The sequence below is a fragment of the Podarcis bocagei genome (assembly GCF_964188305.1).
Source record: "Podarcis bocagei genome assembly, chromosome: 11".
In the NCBI taxonomy this organism is placed as follows: Eukaryota; Metazoa; Chordata; class Lepidosauria; order Squamata; family Lacertidae; genus Podarcis; species Podarcis bocagei.
Genome location: NC_138136.1, coordinates 31,448,850 through 31,463,533, shown reverse-complemented (window position 1 = coordinate 31,463,533; position 14,684 = coordinate 31,448,850). Strand labels below are relative to the sequence as shown.

At 42.2% G+C, this 14,684-nt stretch overlaps 1 protein-coding gene across 1 annotated transcript in view; it reads right to left on the bottom strand.

The window, feature by feature from the left end:
• Nucleotides 1-6,772: 6,772 nt before the first annotated feature.
• Nucleotides 6,773-14,684, bottom strand: part of TMEM161B (transmembrane protein 161B) — a 31,730-nt gene continuing 23,818 nt past the window's right edge. The window contains exon 12 of the mRNA XM_081213422.1: nucleotides 6,773-13,746. Coding sequence (XP_081069548.1) covers nucleotides 13,469-13,746 — 278 coding nt within the window. The 3' untranslated portion in view covers nucleotides 6,773-13,468. The remainder of the gene's footprint in view (nucleotides 13,747-14,684) is intronic.

Genomic DNA, 14,684 nt, shown 5'->3' with positions numbered 1-14,684 from the left:
CAAGATAAGGTGGCAAGTGTTATTATATACTTGCTGTACAGCAGGCTGCAAAGACAAAGAATGATAACTGGAGAAAAACACATACATTCAAATGTCCCCGTTTACTTTAAAAGCATAAGCTGTGTCAGTAGTCATCTCCAAAATCTCTTTGGAAAGATTTAAAGTAAAAGCAATGCACTTTGAATTCAAAATTTCAAAATCTCTTCCTCCTACATAGCAAATGACCAAGTATCTCTGTCTTCCTTGAAACTGCAGCAATTTTCAACATTCAGATCCAAAAAGCTTTAAAATGTGGCCCATTCAACAAGCACAAAAGATTAGTCTGTATAATGGCAACCAGCAAACATAACTAGTGGATAGTGAGATCAGCCTGGTGGAGGATATGCCCTGCAAACTTCTGGTCATGAGAGCCAAAGTCAGCCTATAGCTCAATAATGGCTAACCTTTTTGGTTGCATTTACCAATTCTCCAGCAGCTGCATGCCATGTGAGGCCAAAAGAATAGTGGCTCTTGCATGCACTTACTAGGAGACACACATACACAGAGGCACTCAGCTGATTTGTGCAGATCAGCCATGGAAGGGGTACAGTTATCACCCCTTGCTGAATTACCGTATTTTTCGCTCTATTGGACGCACCAGACCACAGGACGCACCTAGTTTTTAGAGGGGGAACTCAAGCCCCCCCCCAGCCCCAAAGAGCAACGGACAGGCTGTGCGCAGCCTGTCTGCTTCTCCCAGAGCTTCTTGGGGCTGTGGGGGAAGCCCGGGTTCCCCCCCCCCCAGCCCCAAAGAGCAAAGAAGCCAAGACAGCGAGCGGGATCCATAGCCGCGCAACCTCTCCAGCCAGGAGCTAAACCTCTCCAGCGCGGCTAAAGAAGAAGACAAGGCAGCGATCGCGATCCATCCTGCTTGCTGCCTTGGCTTCCTCTTTAGCCTTGCGCAACGGGATGGATCGCGCCTGCTGTCCACCGGGGCTGGACTAGATGACTCCTGGGGTTCCCTTCCAAGCCTGCAATTCTATGACCTCGGAAGGTGTTGGGGGTCTCCACCACTGGAGGCTTTTAAGCAGCGGTTGGGGGACCATCTGCCTGGTGTTCTTTAGCTGTGATTCCTACATTGTGAGGGGCCTGGGCTAGATGACCCTCGGGTGGCTCTCCCAACTCTATACAGTCCTACAGTTCTGCGGCAGGAGATCCACAGCCACTTCACACAATGCCCACTCCCAATTTTCATCGGAGAGACATGTGGCTTCAGTGTCTAGGTAGGTACCCCCCTACCTGCCACTCTTCCCCCCCCCCCACTTAAGCCGAGGGAATTCCTGCCCAGAGAAGCTCCCAGGTGAGGCAAGGGTTAAGATCTAAATGGCTTTGTATCCCCCCTCTTTCCCTTTTCTCTTCTTCTTCTTTGCTATTTCCTTCTTTTGTGTTTTGTTTAATCTGTTTTTATTGTATACTAAAATAAAAGCTGCAAAGTTTCCTTTTTTATAATATCCCCCCCTCCAAACTAAAACGTTAATCTAGATAAAAATACTGATCCAGAGGAAAAGAAGGGGGTGGAGAAAGGACAAAAAAAGAAAAAGAGGTAGAGATAGAGAGATTTTTAAAAAGTTGGCTTCTTTAGCCTTGCGCAGCCTCCCACGGCTGGAGAGGCGCGCAATGCTAAGAAGGAAGCCAGGGCAGCGAGCGGAATGGATCGCGCTCGCTGCCCGGGCTTCCTCTTTAGCCTTGCGCAGCCTCCCGTGGCTGGAGAGGTTGCGCAAGGCTTTTCTAGAGGAGGGAGAAGGGACTGACTGGCCACGTCAGTCCCTTCTCCCTCCTGGGGAAAAGCCCGCAAGAGCCACGCGAAGCTTGTGTGTGGCTCTTGCGGGCTTTTCCTGCCTGCCTCCCCCCTGCATTCGCTCCATAGGACGCACAGACTTTTCCCCTTAGTTTTTAAGACGGGAAAAGTGCATCCTATGGAGCGAAAAATACGGTATTCATCTGAAGACTGGGGAGGGGTGATTTGCTTCCCTATTGAGGTGCTGGGATGGGGAGAGAGACTTAAACCTCTCTGCGTACTCCAGCACTGTATATACATTCAAAACTATATTTTTGCCACTCCCACCAAAATTGGTGGGTTTGTGGGGAGAGTGTGGGATGTAACATAAGCAGTCAAGTACAACACTTCCTGTTTGCCTAGAGTGGACATAGGCAAGGGGATGTTGATCCAGCTAGTTGAACTTCCTGTTCCACCTGGTCTGGAGCACCCTCCCCCTGCACCTGACCAGATAGGTGGGCAGATCCCACAAAAGCTCCAGTCACACAGCCACCTTCCTCTTTTGATTCCATTTACTTCTCTTGGACTGCGCTGCTAGCTCTCAACCAGCAGCATGTGGGGTGAGTTCCCATATGGAATGAACTCAAACTCTTTTCTATATTTCTAAGCTAAAGCCTGACTTCAGGGATCATACTGTGAACTGAATGTGAGTAAATCTGATGCTGCGCTGGCACCAACACCATGTCTATCTCCATGGTCACAAAGATGCCAGCGTGAACAGACCTTGCAAATCCAACCCACTTGTAGGAGTGCCTGTTTGCTTGCCCAGAGTCCCAGGACACTGTTTGCTTGCCATGCTAAGAGCTGTGCCTGCTCTGCTCTTCAAAAGGAAGGTGCAGGGGGCATGTCACTTGTTGGATCAACAGCTTAGCTTGTACTTAGCCATGTATCTATATACCTGTTGTGTCCCTACTACACCTTGAAACCTGTACCTTGCCTATGCACCCATCTGATTCATGCATTAAAGCCTTTAGCAGAAACTTGAGCTGGGAGTTGGGAGTTCTTCATCTGGCAGTGAGTTTTTCTGTGCACACAACAGCCAGTTCACTGGTTTCCATGCTACTTGAGCCAGCAGCAAAATGGAGCACTTTGTAAAATGTGTAGTTCTTCAACAATTTCAAAGCACTCTAAAGTACGCCGTGCTCCAAGCCAGTGTCTTTCCATACCATCACCAATGTATATAAAAAGGCACAGCATCAAAATGACAGTAATCGGCTTCCTCCATTTCAGGAATGAAATTGTTCTGTATTGCCTCAGGCGCACACATGTACACCTTGTTGTTGTTCTTGTTCACCGAGCACACACAAAAATGGTCAAAATAAGATAGTCGCGCATGTGCATCCCACACACCATCTCCATGTTTATATCCAGAAGTCATCAGAATGCAGCAAGTTTTCAAGAGATAATGGCTTGGATTCCAACTTGGTGTCTGCAAATGGAAAGCCTCCCACCATTCACAGATAGTAAGGGATCATACCAGCAGATTGGGGTGGGGGAGCAGGAGAAGGCAATGCCAGTATGTCCCTGAATGCCAGTTGCTGTGAATCACCAATAGAGAGAGCACTGTTGCCCTCAGCTCCTGCTTGTGGACTTTCCCACAGGCCTCTGAATTCTTGACTTGAAGGGCCATTGGCCTGGTTCTGCAGGGCTCTTCTTATGCTTTCCTCTCATCCTCCCAAGTCACCTCTCATGCAGCTCAGGTCCCACAACCCCCCAGAGCAGAGTTTCATAGAGAGCAAGGGGTAGGAAAGGGAAAGTCCCCTCTCCCCAGTACCATCACAACCATTCCAGTGGTGGGAGCATCTCATGAGTGGAGTAGTGCTTGGGATGCTCCTGCCAGCAGAAGCCTAGTTAGGACCCAACCTCTTGAACACCAAATTTATTCTTATTTCCTGCGACTGGCTAAGGGATTGTAAGCATCTGTCCAATAGGCAAAATACTATATGATGTTTAAGTCAGGTCCATGAGGTGTTTTCATGGACCTATTACAATGCAACACACTATGACAAATATGGTAGGAGGTATCTTAACAAATTCCTATAATACAAGGGGCCATAACTCAGTGGCAGAACATCTCTTCTACATGCAAAATGGCCCAGCTTCAACATCCAGCATCTCTAGGTAGGGGTGGGAGAGACTCCCTGTCTGAATCCTGTTGCCACTCAGTGTAGACAACACTGGGCTTGATGGACCAGTGGGTCTGACTCAGTATAAAGCAGCTTCTCATGTTCCTAACTTCTCCTGAATGTGAAGTCATAGATGCTGTTCAAGGTTATGTGGTTATAGCTGACATCTACCCCCAGGTCATGCTCACATCTAGGGTTGGGCAATATCTGGTTTTTCAACATCATGATATCACTAGCTAAACATCGCAATTTAAAAATACATCACAATGCCTGAAATAAGGATGGAGAGGCATTGGCTGGCTTCACGGTTTTTCCTGCATTGTGATTTTCCTCAGTGCCTGCTCTTGTGATTCACTGCTCCTTGTGTGAGGCAGGGAAGAGCTGAGCCAACAGTTAACAGGGGCTGCAGGAATCAATAGAAGCATTGGCTTGCTTCACACTTTCCCCCACATTCTGATTTTTGCACAGCACACACACACGATTCATAATATATTGTTGGGCCAAAAATTATGAAACCAGTATCACTATATGGTCATCAAACTGGTTTTGGATGTTACTGTATATTGATATATTGCTCAGCTCTACTCACCACCTCCACCCCTTCTTCTGCTTCTTTAGTTCAGCAGTGTGCAGAAATAAGGCACAATACTGTCTTATAGCCCAATACCAAGTTGTACAGCCAGCAGCAATACCAGAATCTCCCAACATGCTATGCAAGCAGGCAAGTAGAAGCTGCATGTGTCATACTATGTGTATGTTGTGCATGAGTCCCTCATGTTTGCTTATATTCAAACCAAAACACATCTCATCTGTTGAAGGGTTTAAAGAGCCTCTTTCATTCAACTTTTGCAAAATGTGTAAACAGGACAGACTTTCCTTCCCTGTGTTGGAAAACTCAGCACAGTTCACCACACAGATCAGCTTCTGCCCCAAAGATGGTCCATCATAATACCAAGGAAACTGCTGAGCTGGAGGCCAGAGGGGTCCTAGGGACAAGGTCTCCCTCCTCCCACAATGCTCTCTGCCATAGCCAATGCTAGTAATCAGATAAACTAGGTCAGCACAAACCAACAAGGTGAGGCAGCTGCAGACTAAATGGGCAAAGGCAGCAACGAGCCAGATAGCTCGGAGGGCATATGCACAAGAGTTCAAATCTCTGGAGAACAGCTTCATGCAGCACTAATCAATTTTTAAATGTGCTTACTTCCTCTCCCACCCCCCGTTTTTGTGTGTGACTGAGTTGAGACGAAGTATTTCGCACTAATTTTGTAACCGTTTTTAGCATCAAAAGGCACGCTCAACCTGTCAGTTGAATTGCAAGCACTTCAATTAAAATTCCCCTTTCCTGATTATTAAAGCTAATCAAAAAAAATTCCTCCCTTCCTCCCTCACCTCCCCCCTGCCCACCCACCCAAATAGTTCCACCTTGGCACCCAAGCTTGCATTGTGCTTGCCAGTTTAAGGAAGCCTGTGGGGATCCCATGGGCTTGTCAGGAAAGGAAATCCTTCATAGCTGAAATGAAATATACAGAAGGTTCGTTGCTGAATTGCAGAGGCAGCCCTAGGCATCAATGGAAGATGCAATAAGCTCAGCAGTGCTTTCTGGGTGGCCCTTAACAGTTTGAGGGCAGAGAAGGATTATGTAGGAAGATCATCTCTCTCATCCCCCACTGCTACCGTGGCCCATATTCCCAGCCTGCCTGCTAGGGTGAGTCAAACTTCACAGTGGGTGAGAAAGGTGCCTCCACTGCCTGCTGTGAGGTGGGTGGCAAGCGGAGAGGGGCCTTCTCAGTGGTGGTGCCCCATTTCTTGAGAGCTCTCGTCAGAGAGGCCCACCTGACAACTATATTGCTGCCTGGCCAAGATCTCTTTATTTTCCCCAGGCTTTTAGCCTGGGACAGAAAGAGTTTTTAACGCTTGCTTTTCTTCTGCTTAACTTATAGTTGTTGCTGTTGTTTATTCTTTACCCTCTGGAGGGTAGGACTCGAACCAGTGGCTTCAAGTTACAAGAAGGGAAATTCCAACTAAACGTCAGGAAAGACTTTTCTGACAGTAAGAGCTGTTTGACAGTGGAATGGTTTCCCTTGGGAGGTTGTGGACTCTTCTTCCTTGCCCAGTTGTAACATTTATAGAACTTATATTTTCCAACCTATAACTTAAATTAGGTTCTTATATTTTGCTTTTTATATTTTTACAATAGATTTTATACACACACACACACACACACACCTCATCCATGAGACAAATCCTGCCCCCCCCCCCAGTCCATAAAAATGGCAAAGCTACTCTCACACACTGGAATAGCTTGATACTGTCTTTAAAAAAAACAAAAAAAAATCCTGAATATCTCAAAGGTATAGGCAGGCTACTTTACCAACACTCACACACCCCACGACCCTCAAAGGAATATGGTTCCTTTCAAATTCCACAAAGTGTAGTACCATGAAGTTGGAAAAATAAGGAAGTAGGGAAAGCATGGGAACATATTGATAGCACACAACTCCCAACAAGGTTTCGTATACCTCCTCTGTAGACTCCAGTTGCACTTTTGGGTCCTTTTCCTAAGTTCCCAACTCCCTCTTTAAGCATTATTTTGCTAGTCTCCAAAGAAATAAAAACCACCACAACAACAATTGATCTCAGGGTTCCAAGCACATGATTATGTTGAGAAAACTTCTGTGAAACAGCAATGCCTTTAGTTAAGGATTTGGTCCGTAAATATTCACTGTGCATAAAATATATTTAGAAGGGCTTTGAAACAGGACAAATCAAATAGTGGTACTATCTTAGAGACCAAGCAGGTGTATCCATTCTACATGTACAAAAGAAGTCAACACCACAACATATTTATTGATCTTTGGTTTGAATAAATTGCCTTTTTCTGATCTGAGCAATTCAAAAAGAACAGATACAGTAACAGTTCACGTGTATTGTATGAACAAACGAACAGGTTAAATGGTCAAGTTACAGTGAACATTAACATTACAGTACTAAGAACATTCTATTGCCTAGTAAATTCAGCGTAATTGATATTGCTTCCCACCAGCTGAAGTGATAGTTTGCAGAGGCAAACTTATTGATGCAATTACTGCTATCCACAGTAGGCATTAACATTCATATAAATCCAGTATGGCTGGTGCTTAGCCAGCAACCCATTTCAGAGAAGACTGTAGAATCCGGCTCCTCCTAGAATATTTTGACGAATTATACAAAAAGCAAATCTTGAGTCACAGTGTTTACTACATTGGTATCAACACACGCTGAATGGGATATAATTTCTATAGCACTTGCAGAGCACAGAGCAGTTTACAAGCCTTATTACAACTACCTCTTATCCTTTCCCACCATTATTAGTAAAGTGCTGCCTGACATGCAAAAATATAAAGCAGATTAATATATTGCTTTTATTTGCAGGCATAAAATATAGCAATAAGCAATACGATTTCTTTACACATGGTGTAAAAATTTGTAGGTTATAGAAGAGGTCTCCTGGCCCCCACCTTTTGCATATACCTTCTTACTTGCTGCTGGTTTTGAAGTACAGCCTACCCTATGGACACTGGAATATTACACAAACTGCACTGGGCAATGAACCGAGAGATGGACAAAGTATAGAAGAGACTTTTTTTCCCTTGAATGGGGGGGGGGGGGCTTCCTTCAGTACAATCTTAATTTTATGGAGTTCCAGTTACAAACACTGCACTTTGATTTGTAGACTGATCCACTACAAAGGTTTTTTATATAAATGAATAAATAAATAAATAGGGAAGCTCATTTCTCATCTGAATTCTCCAGCTGTGTGTCGGTTTTGAGAAAATAACAGTTAGCCAAGAAGATAGAGATGTCTGTTGGTTATAAGAAGCTGAAGACTTAAATATGATTACTTTCAAGTAACACTGAGAGACTTTCTTCCAGTTACTGTATTTAGGACTTAAAGCTGCACTTAAAATTAGTGATTATCCAGTCTATTGGTTTATATGTGTAATTTGTATTCTCTTACCTGTGAACAAAAAGTTAATTCTCATAGTACTTTTTGGTTTTATCACACAACAGCCCAGAAAGGCTTCTAAGAAAGTTTTCTGCCATTCAGATGTGTTTGCATTGGATCAAGATTAAGTGGAAACCATACAATATTAAGTTGATATCACACTATGATTAATGTTTCATCTGCACAAGCATTGCAGCTTGCCAAATGAAAGGATCATCCTTCTCTTCTCCTTGTCCACTCTTCTGGGAGTGTGAGGAAGGAGGGGGGAAACTCCATTCTGCAAACAGAAGTCCATGTTCAGGGCTTCCACTGACAAAGTTAGGTGACTCCTGCCTTAAATGTCTATCTTATCATTGCTACAATGTTCCAATTTACCACCCACTTCTAAAGAGATCACACAGCAAGGATGTCAAAGATGACATTATCCGACACACAGATGGATCAAATCTGTTTTCTAGCGCTCGAGAGGGTAGAACTCAAACCAATGGGTTCAAGTTGCAAGAAAAACGGTTTAGGTGAAACACTACGAGAAACTTAACAGTGTTCAAAAGCAGAACACATTGCCTCATAAGGCAATAGATTCTTCTTCCTTAGAACATTTTAAACAAGCTGGATGGTCAGGGATGCTTAAGTAATGGGTTTCTTGTAAGGACTAGATAGTTCTTGCTCTACGGTACTGAAAAATTTAAAGCATCTTTTCTATAGGTTCTGCATTTTACAAAAAAAGTAAGTTTTTTTTAAAAAAAGATACTGATTTCTAATGATCTCAGGTGTATAATTTTATGCTATCCCCAACATTTTTAGAAAATGAAGTTAATCTGCCTTGCAAGCTTAGTCACGGGCAAAAGTATAGTAGTATCATGAAGCAATGAAAGATTAATTCTGTATTTCACTGTTGCCAACATCCACCTCTCCCCCAGCAAGCTCTTATGTTTAAACCAATTATATGACAAGGAGAAATTCGGCTGGTAAAGTTTCTGCAGACATGGTGGTGCAGTGATGAAGAAATAGATGCACCTGTTAAAAGCCAGAAAAGTTGCCAGTTCTAATTCTACTTGAAATTGTTGTATCATAGCTTAACAAGCATTTAAAGACAACCTAAAGGCATCAACTGCATGGAAAGGGTTATTTATATAGTGTGTCACATCAGAGATTCAAGCAAATGCAAGATCTATACCTTTAAACATATATTATTTTTGAACTTGCATTTTTTTTAAAAAATAAATCCAATTTTTATGTATTTTTATCAAGACGGACCTGGGTTTCAGCCACTGTTGATAACCCCAATTATTACAATGCTTTTCTCCATACTGTTTCCTTCCTTCGCAATCTTTTTTCCATGTTTCATGTTCTCCAGCTCACATATACATATCGGACGTGCAATAGCACAAACGGGCACGAGATCGCTCAGTATGCTCCAATCAGCATGTGGAAATCCTATGCAAGCAAGCTGTCCCATTCACTTTGATCGAGGCACTGGTGCACATTCCTTCACATACACAGAGCTACCCCCTCTCTATGAAACTTGAGTGCGAAAGCTCTGATATGCAGGCAAGTTGCATGGTGAAATCACTTGATGAGAACATTTATGTGCAGAAAAATAACATTCCCTGGGTGAAACCATATCAGCACCACTGTAACCTAGATATTTTATTTATTTAGTCACGGCTGTTTTTCAGGATGGTCAATGCTGTAGAAGCCATCACAGGACACCAATATTTTTCAGGCCAAGTTTGATATAATGATTTGGATCCAAAAGTGCAGCTGTGCAAGCCAAAGGGATATCCCCCCATTTCTATTGCTGCAGACTCCTGTACCATGATATCTGAGGATCTTATGCCTCAAAAGTGGCTTTTCAGGAACAAGTGGTTGCAGTGGAGGTGAGAGATAAGAAAGCTCCATTGTGTGATTGTAGATTTCCACTTGCTTGTGTTAGGATCCAAGCCATTATTTTTTAAAAAATGCTTCCTTCATAATTCCATAAAGCCCTACTACCATTTAAACTAAATAAACTGCATCTTTTTTTGGTTTTAAGTCCCCAGGCTGGATACCACACTTCAGAACAGAACAACTGTTTGGATTCTGATTTTTTTCCTTCTCCTTAAACAAATGAATGCCGTCTGTACATCACCAGCCTTTGCAATGTTCAGATGTGAGTTGTGCAAAGCTGACAAACAGCTTAAGTACACATGCACTTTTCATAAAAAGAGTCAAAGTGAAGTATTCTAGTAACACAGAGTCTACACAGCATCACTGACAAAGTGTTAGCCTGCCAGGGCACTTCATAAAAAGGTTTCAAGTCTTAGTGAGAACAAGCAAATGTGTGGGATCCTGGAGAGAAGGATGCACCCATTTTGCTCCTCTTCCAGTCCTGCGGCTGTGAGCTAAGCCATAGTTAGGGTTTATCATTACATATGAACCTGGGCTAGTGGTTTATCTCCTCCAGACAAATCATTAATGGTATGCCACAGAATAAAACTCGGTTACATCTTGCGTTAAACCACAAGCCTGGATTTGGATGTGACACTAAGCCAAACTATGTTTTAGTTCACAGGAAAATGGAAGCACCAGGACTGGAGGAGAAAAGCAGTCAGAATCTTGTCTCCAGGAACCCGCACATTTCCACTAAGTCATTGTTTGTCAAAGCATTACCTGCAAGCCAGGTCTACGAATGAAACACGTGAGTACCTTACACAAATACCTTGCCTACCTATAAAAAGCTGGTCAGGTTTATAATTACTAGCAGAATGAGATGTACAAGAGATGTTTAAATCAGTTTTACTACCATTCACCGTTGTTCTGTACAGTTCTTTCTGTGGTTCTTAATCTTAAGCTTTGGTGTTTTCAGACCTGCAGTCCTTTAAATGCACCCTGCTAATGGGAATGAATTCCAATTTTTGATGGTAGACATTCATCTTTCTCTTCTCTCTCTCTCTCTTTTAAGTACAAGTGATGACACTACTGGTATGGCTCCCTTTAGGTCAGCGTGTGACTCTGTTATGGTCAATAAGCCACCAGTTAGACTCATTCTTTTAACTATTCTACACCAGTATAATCACCTTTGAGATACAGTATTTATAATCCTAACAGCAATCTCTGTCTGAGTAAAGTGCATAAACACCAGCAGTGAAGGTGACAATGTACCGTTTTAGGCCTTAACTAAGTACTCTTCTCAAATGGTGTAATGTTACAAGTCCCTGACATTCCAGGCCAAGTTACAACAGGCTAGAGCTGAAGTAGAAAAACAAAAGTGTGTAGAAGCTATGGCAGAGAAATGAAACCTCCATATTATGTGATCAACCAAAAAGGGACAGGTGTCTCCATCATGCCTTAATTGTGAACCTCTTGGGGGTATGTGGATGACAAGTTTGACACCACAAGGCAATTCTCAGGTTTCTATGTGCTGTGTCTATGCGCACACACAGAGAGAGAACCAAGGCTAGTATAATGAATTAAGTTTAAGGCCCAACAAAGGCAGTACAATGAAGAGACAGTCAGTTTAGAAGGTGAGCCTGGCATTTGAGGAATACTGCCTTTTTGGTTAGGCAGAAGTATCTAAGGCAAATTGTCTAGAAGTTCCCGTTCTCAAGTTTACACTACTAGAGGGAACTGTTAAGATTATTGTGAATTGCTGTTTCTCATGCTACAGTAAGAAATCCTTCCACCTTATCTGTATGAATGCCCAGTTTAGTTCCTGAAACAAAAACAAGCAAAATGCTAGGAAAGTCAGTTTTACGACCAACTGCTGCTTCTATCTTTCCAACTGAACATTGTCAACCGACATAGAACATACAGACAAGTAAATGAAAAGCTTTAGCTGGAGTTTCTTCACCTGGGTTAGCAAAGTTTCTTAACATAGTCTCAACAGCTACTGTGACAGCTGAACACTTTGGACGGGGCATAGCAATTACTGCACGAGCGTGATACAGTGATCCATGGTGCTGTCATGAGCTAACTTGTACCATATTGCACTTGTACCATATTCTAGGGTGGTAATAGTCTGGTGACAGCAGCTACTGCTATACAGTATTGTATGTGCCATAGCAAAAAGGTGGCCACAACAGAGCAACGTACACTGACACCATCTAGAATCTGTATCCATTATAACAAGATTGTAACAGCCAGGCAGGGCAGGTGGCTCACTGAAAATTACAAAATCTGCTACAATTCTAGAGCAGAGGGTAACCAACTCGGTATCCTCAATATGTTGTTGGACTCCTAACTCCCATAGTCCCTGATCACCAGCCATGCTGCCAGGGCTGACGGGAGATGGAGTCTAATATTATCTGGAAAGCATCTCACTGGCTACTCCTGAACTACAGTGCTTTCATTGACATTGCAGCTTTGATTACTTATAATTAAAGGCATTGACGAATCTTTTCACAGCATAACCCTTATTAATTCTCTCAAGCTTGTCTGTCCTGCAGTACACATTCATAGGGAAATTTCAATATTTTCACCTTTTGTGATCTATTAACTATACACACATAGTAAAATAAGTTTAGGAGACTTTGATTAGTGTCAACCTTTCTTGTGAATCCAATGAAATCTATCTTAATTTCAGAACAGTAAAACCCAACTGGATCTAAGTGGATAAATATTAGCACCAATACGTCCAAGGAGTCATATGGCCATTTATTATTTTTTAAAAGACTATTAAGACTGAAACAATATATTTACTTTTACAATATGAAAATTCTTTAGGACTTCCTGACACATTACATTATAGGATACAGTGCCTCACATATGCTGTGGAAGCCTCAGCATATTATACCACTTTGCATAGTTCTAATACATGAATGTGCAGGAGTGAGGTACACGTAGTCTCGCAGTCTTATGACTTACTGCTCTTCCATTATAACCACTAAAAGATGTGTTTCAAGTATGTGAGTGCTCAAAGAGTGAAATGCTTTTAAAGTCTGACAACTGCACACTCCTGAACATTCATACATTAAGTAACCAAGTGACACAATATTGCAATACAATACCCTTACTGTAATATGTAAACAAGTCCTTTAGCACAAATGCTTGCTGAGTCCATGCATTTTATTTACAATAAACTCTTTTGAAACAGCTTCCTTTACTGTAATATACAGTATTTCTTTGTCCTGTTGGATGACTTTGCTCTTCAGTAGAAAAGTCACCCATGTTTTTGCCAACAGGATAACTTATCCAACCCCCTTATATGGCTCAGTTGAACGTTCCATTTTCTATGCAGTGACTATTAACCCTAGTACCTTAACACCACTAAGATCAGCCAATCAATGACTGAATAACACAGTGTTTTCAGGGCAGCACGAAGTTCACCAAAACAGAAGGTACTTCCAACATATTTCAAAGCAGTCCAAAAACAATTCAGCAGTTACCTACAACTTTAGGTAAGAAAGTTACAAACTCGTTTGCGATTTCCAACATTACCCAACAATTGCCCAGAACATGGAGAAAGCATTTATGAAAAAGACTTTGTCGTGTTATTTCTTCCATTTTTTCTTCAGTCTCCTTTGGGCACATGGGCTTCCTAGCTTTGAACTTGTTAGGTCATGCCACTGTTAGGTATTGATGATAGAACAGCCCAAAAAGGCTTGTGGAAAAGAGACAAGCAGCAATCCACCAAGTGAGGAAGGACAGAAGTCCTCTGAATAAGAGTGGAGTGAAAATGTTCTTCAGGCTAGCCAGTGCCATTGTTAGCTGTATTACAGTTACCTTCACCTTTCCATCATCAGATGAAGATTCAGAGTTTACTGAATTGCTCAGTGGACTGCTCTCCACTGGTAAATCTGAAGTAGCTTCTGGATAAATGCCCCAGGAATAGTTACCTACAGGAGGAAAGTAAGACAGATGTTAAGGGTTATAGTCTCTCTGATCATTTTAAATTATATGTCCATAAGCAAGGATATGACTAGTGCTCAAGGTGTAAAGAGCTGAACCAGTTTCTAGAAGGTAATAAAATGGAAGCCACCTGAATCCCAAGATGCACAAAGCAGTTTTGCTCAATACAAACTTAATTTCCTTTTTTCGTGCTCTCAGCAACAGATGAAACAGGAATTTGCACATCTCCCCTGAAGTCAAATGTGCAAGTTCCAAAATCACAAGTTATATTTGCTTCTTGTTTTTAGTGTGCAGAGCCTGAGCTTGGAGATATAAAATTAAGTTTAGGACAGCATGCACCGATTCAGAAATTAAGAATGCATGACTTGGGAAAGGGAAAACTTCTGCACCAGCTACCCATCTAATATGAAGCCACGTTCAAGGTCCTTGTATTCATTTATAAAACCCTGAACAACTTAGGTCCAAGGTACCTCAAGAGAACTGCCTAAACCCCTATATCCCAGCTCAAGCACTGCCATCATCTGCAGGAATGTTGTTGGCTGTTCCTTGAGCTCGAAAGGCTCATTTGACAAGAACAAGAAACCAAGCCTTTAGTGTCATCAACTCATTATTGTGCAACACTCTACCAATAGAGGCGCCTTCTGTTTCAACTTTTAAATGCCTGCTGAAAACCTTTCTATTCAGGAAATTAAGAATTCCATAATAGTTAACTGAGTTCTGATTTTAACTTTTTAGTGCAGTTTTTACTGTATGGTTTTATATACTATAAAACAACTCTGATATTTTTTATGAATAGTGACGTAAAAGTATTTTTTTATAAATAACAGAGAGAAGACTAATAAAGAAATACTGCTTCTCTGTCCTACAGTTTTACAAGTAATGACCAAAACATCTGCTCACCTGATTCCTAACTCTAGTTCCCAAT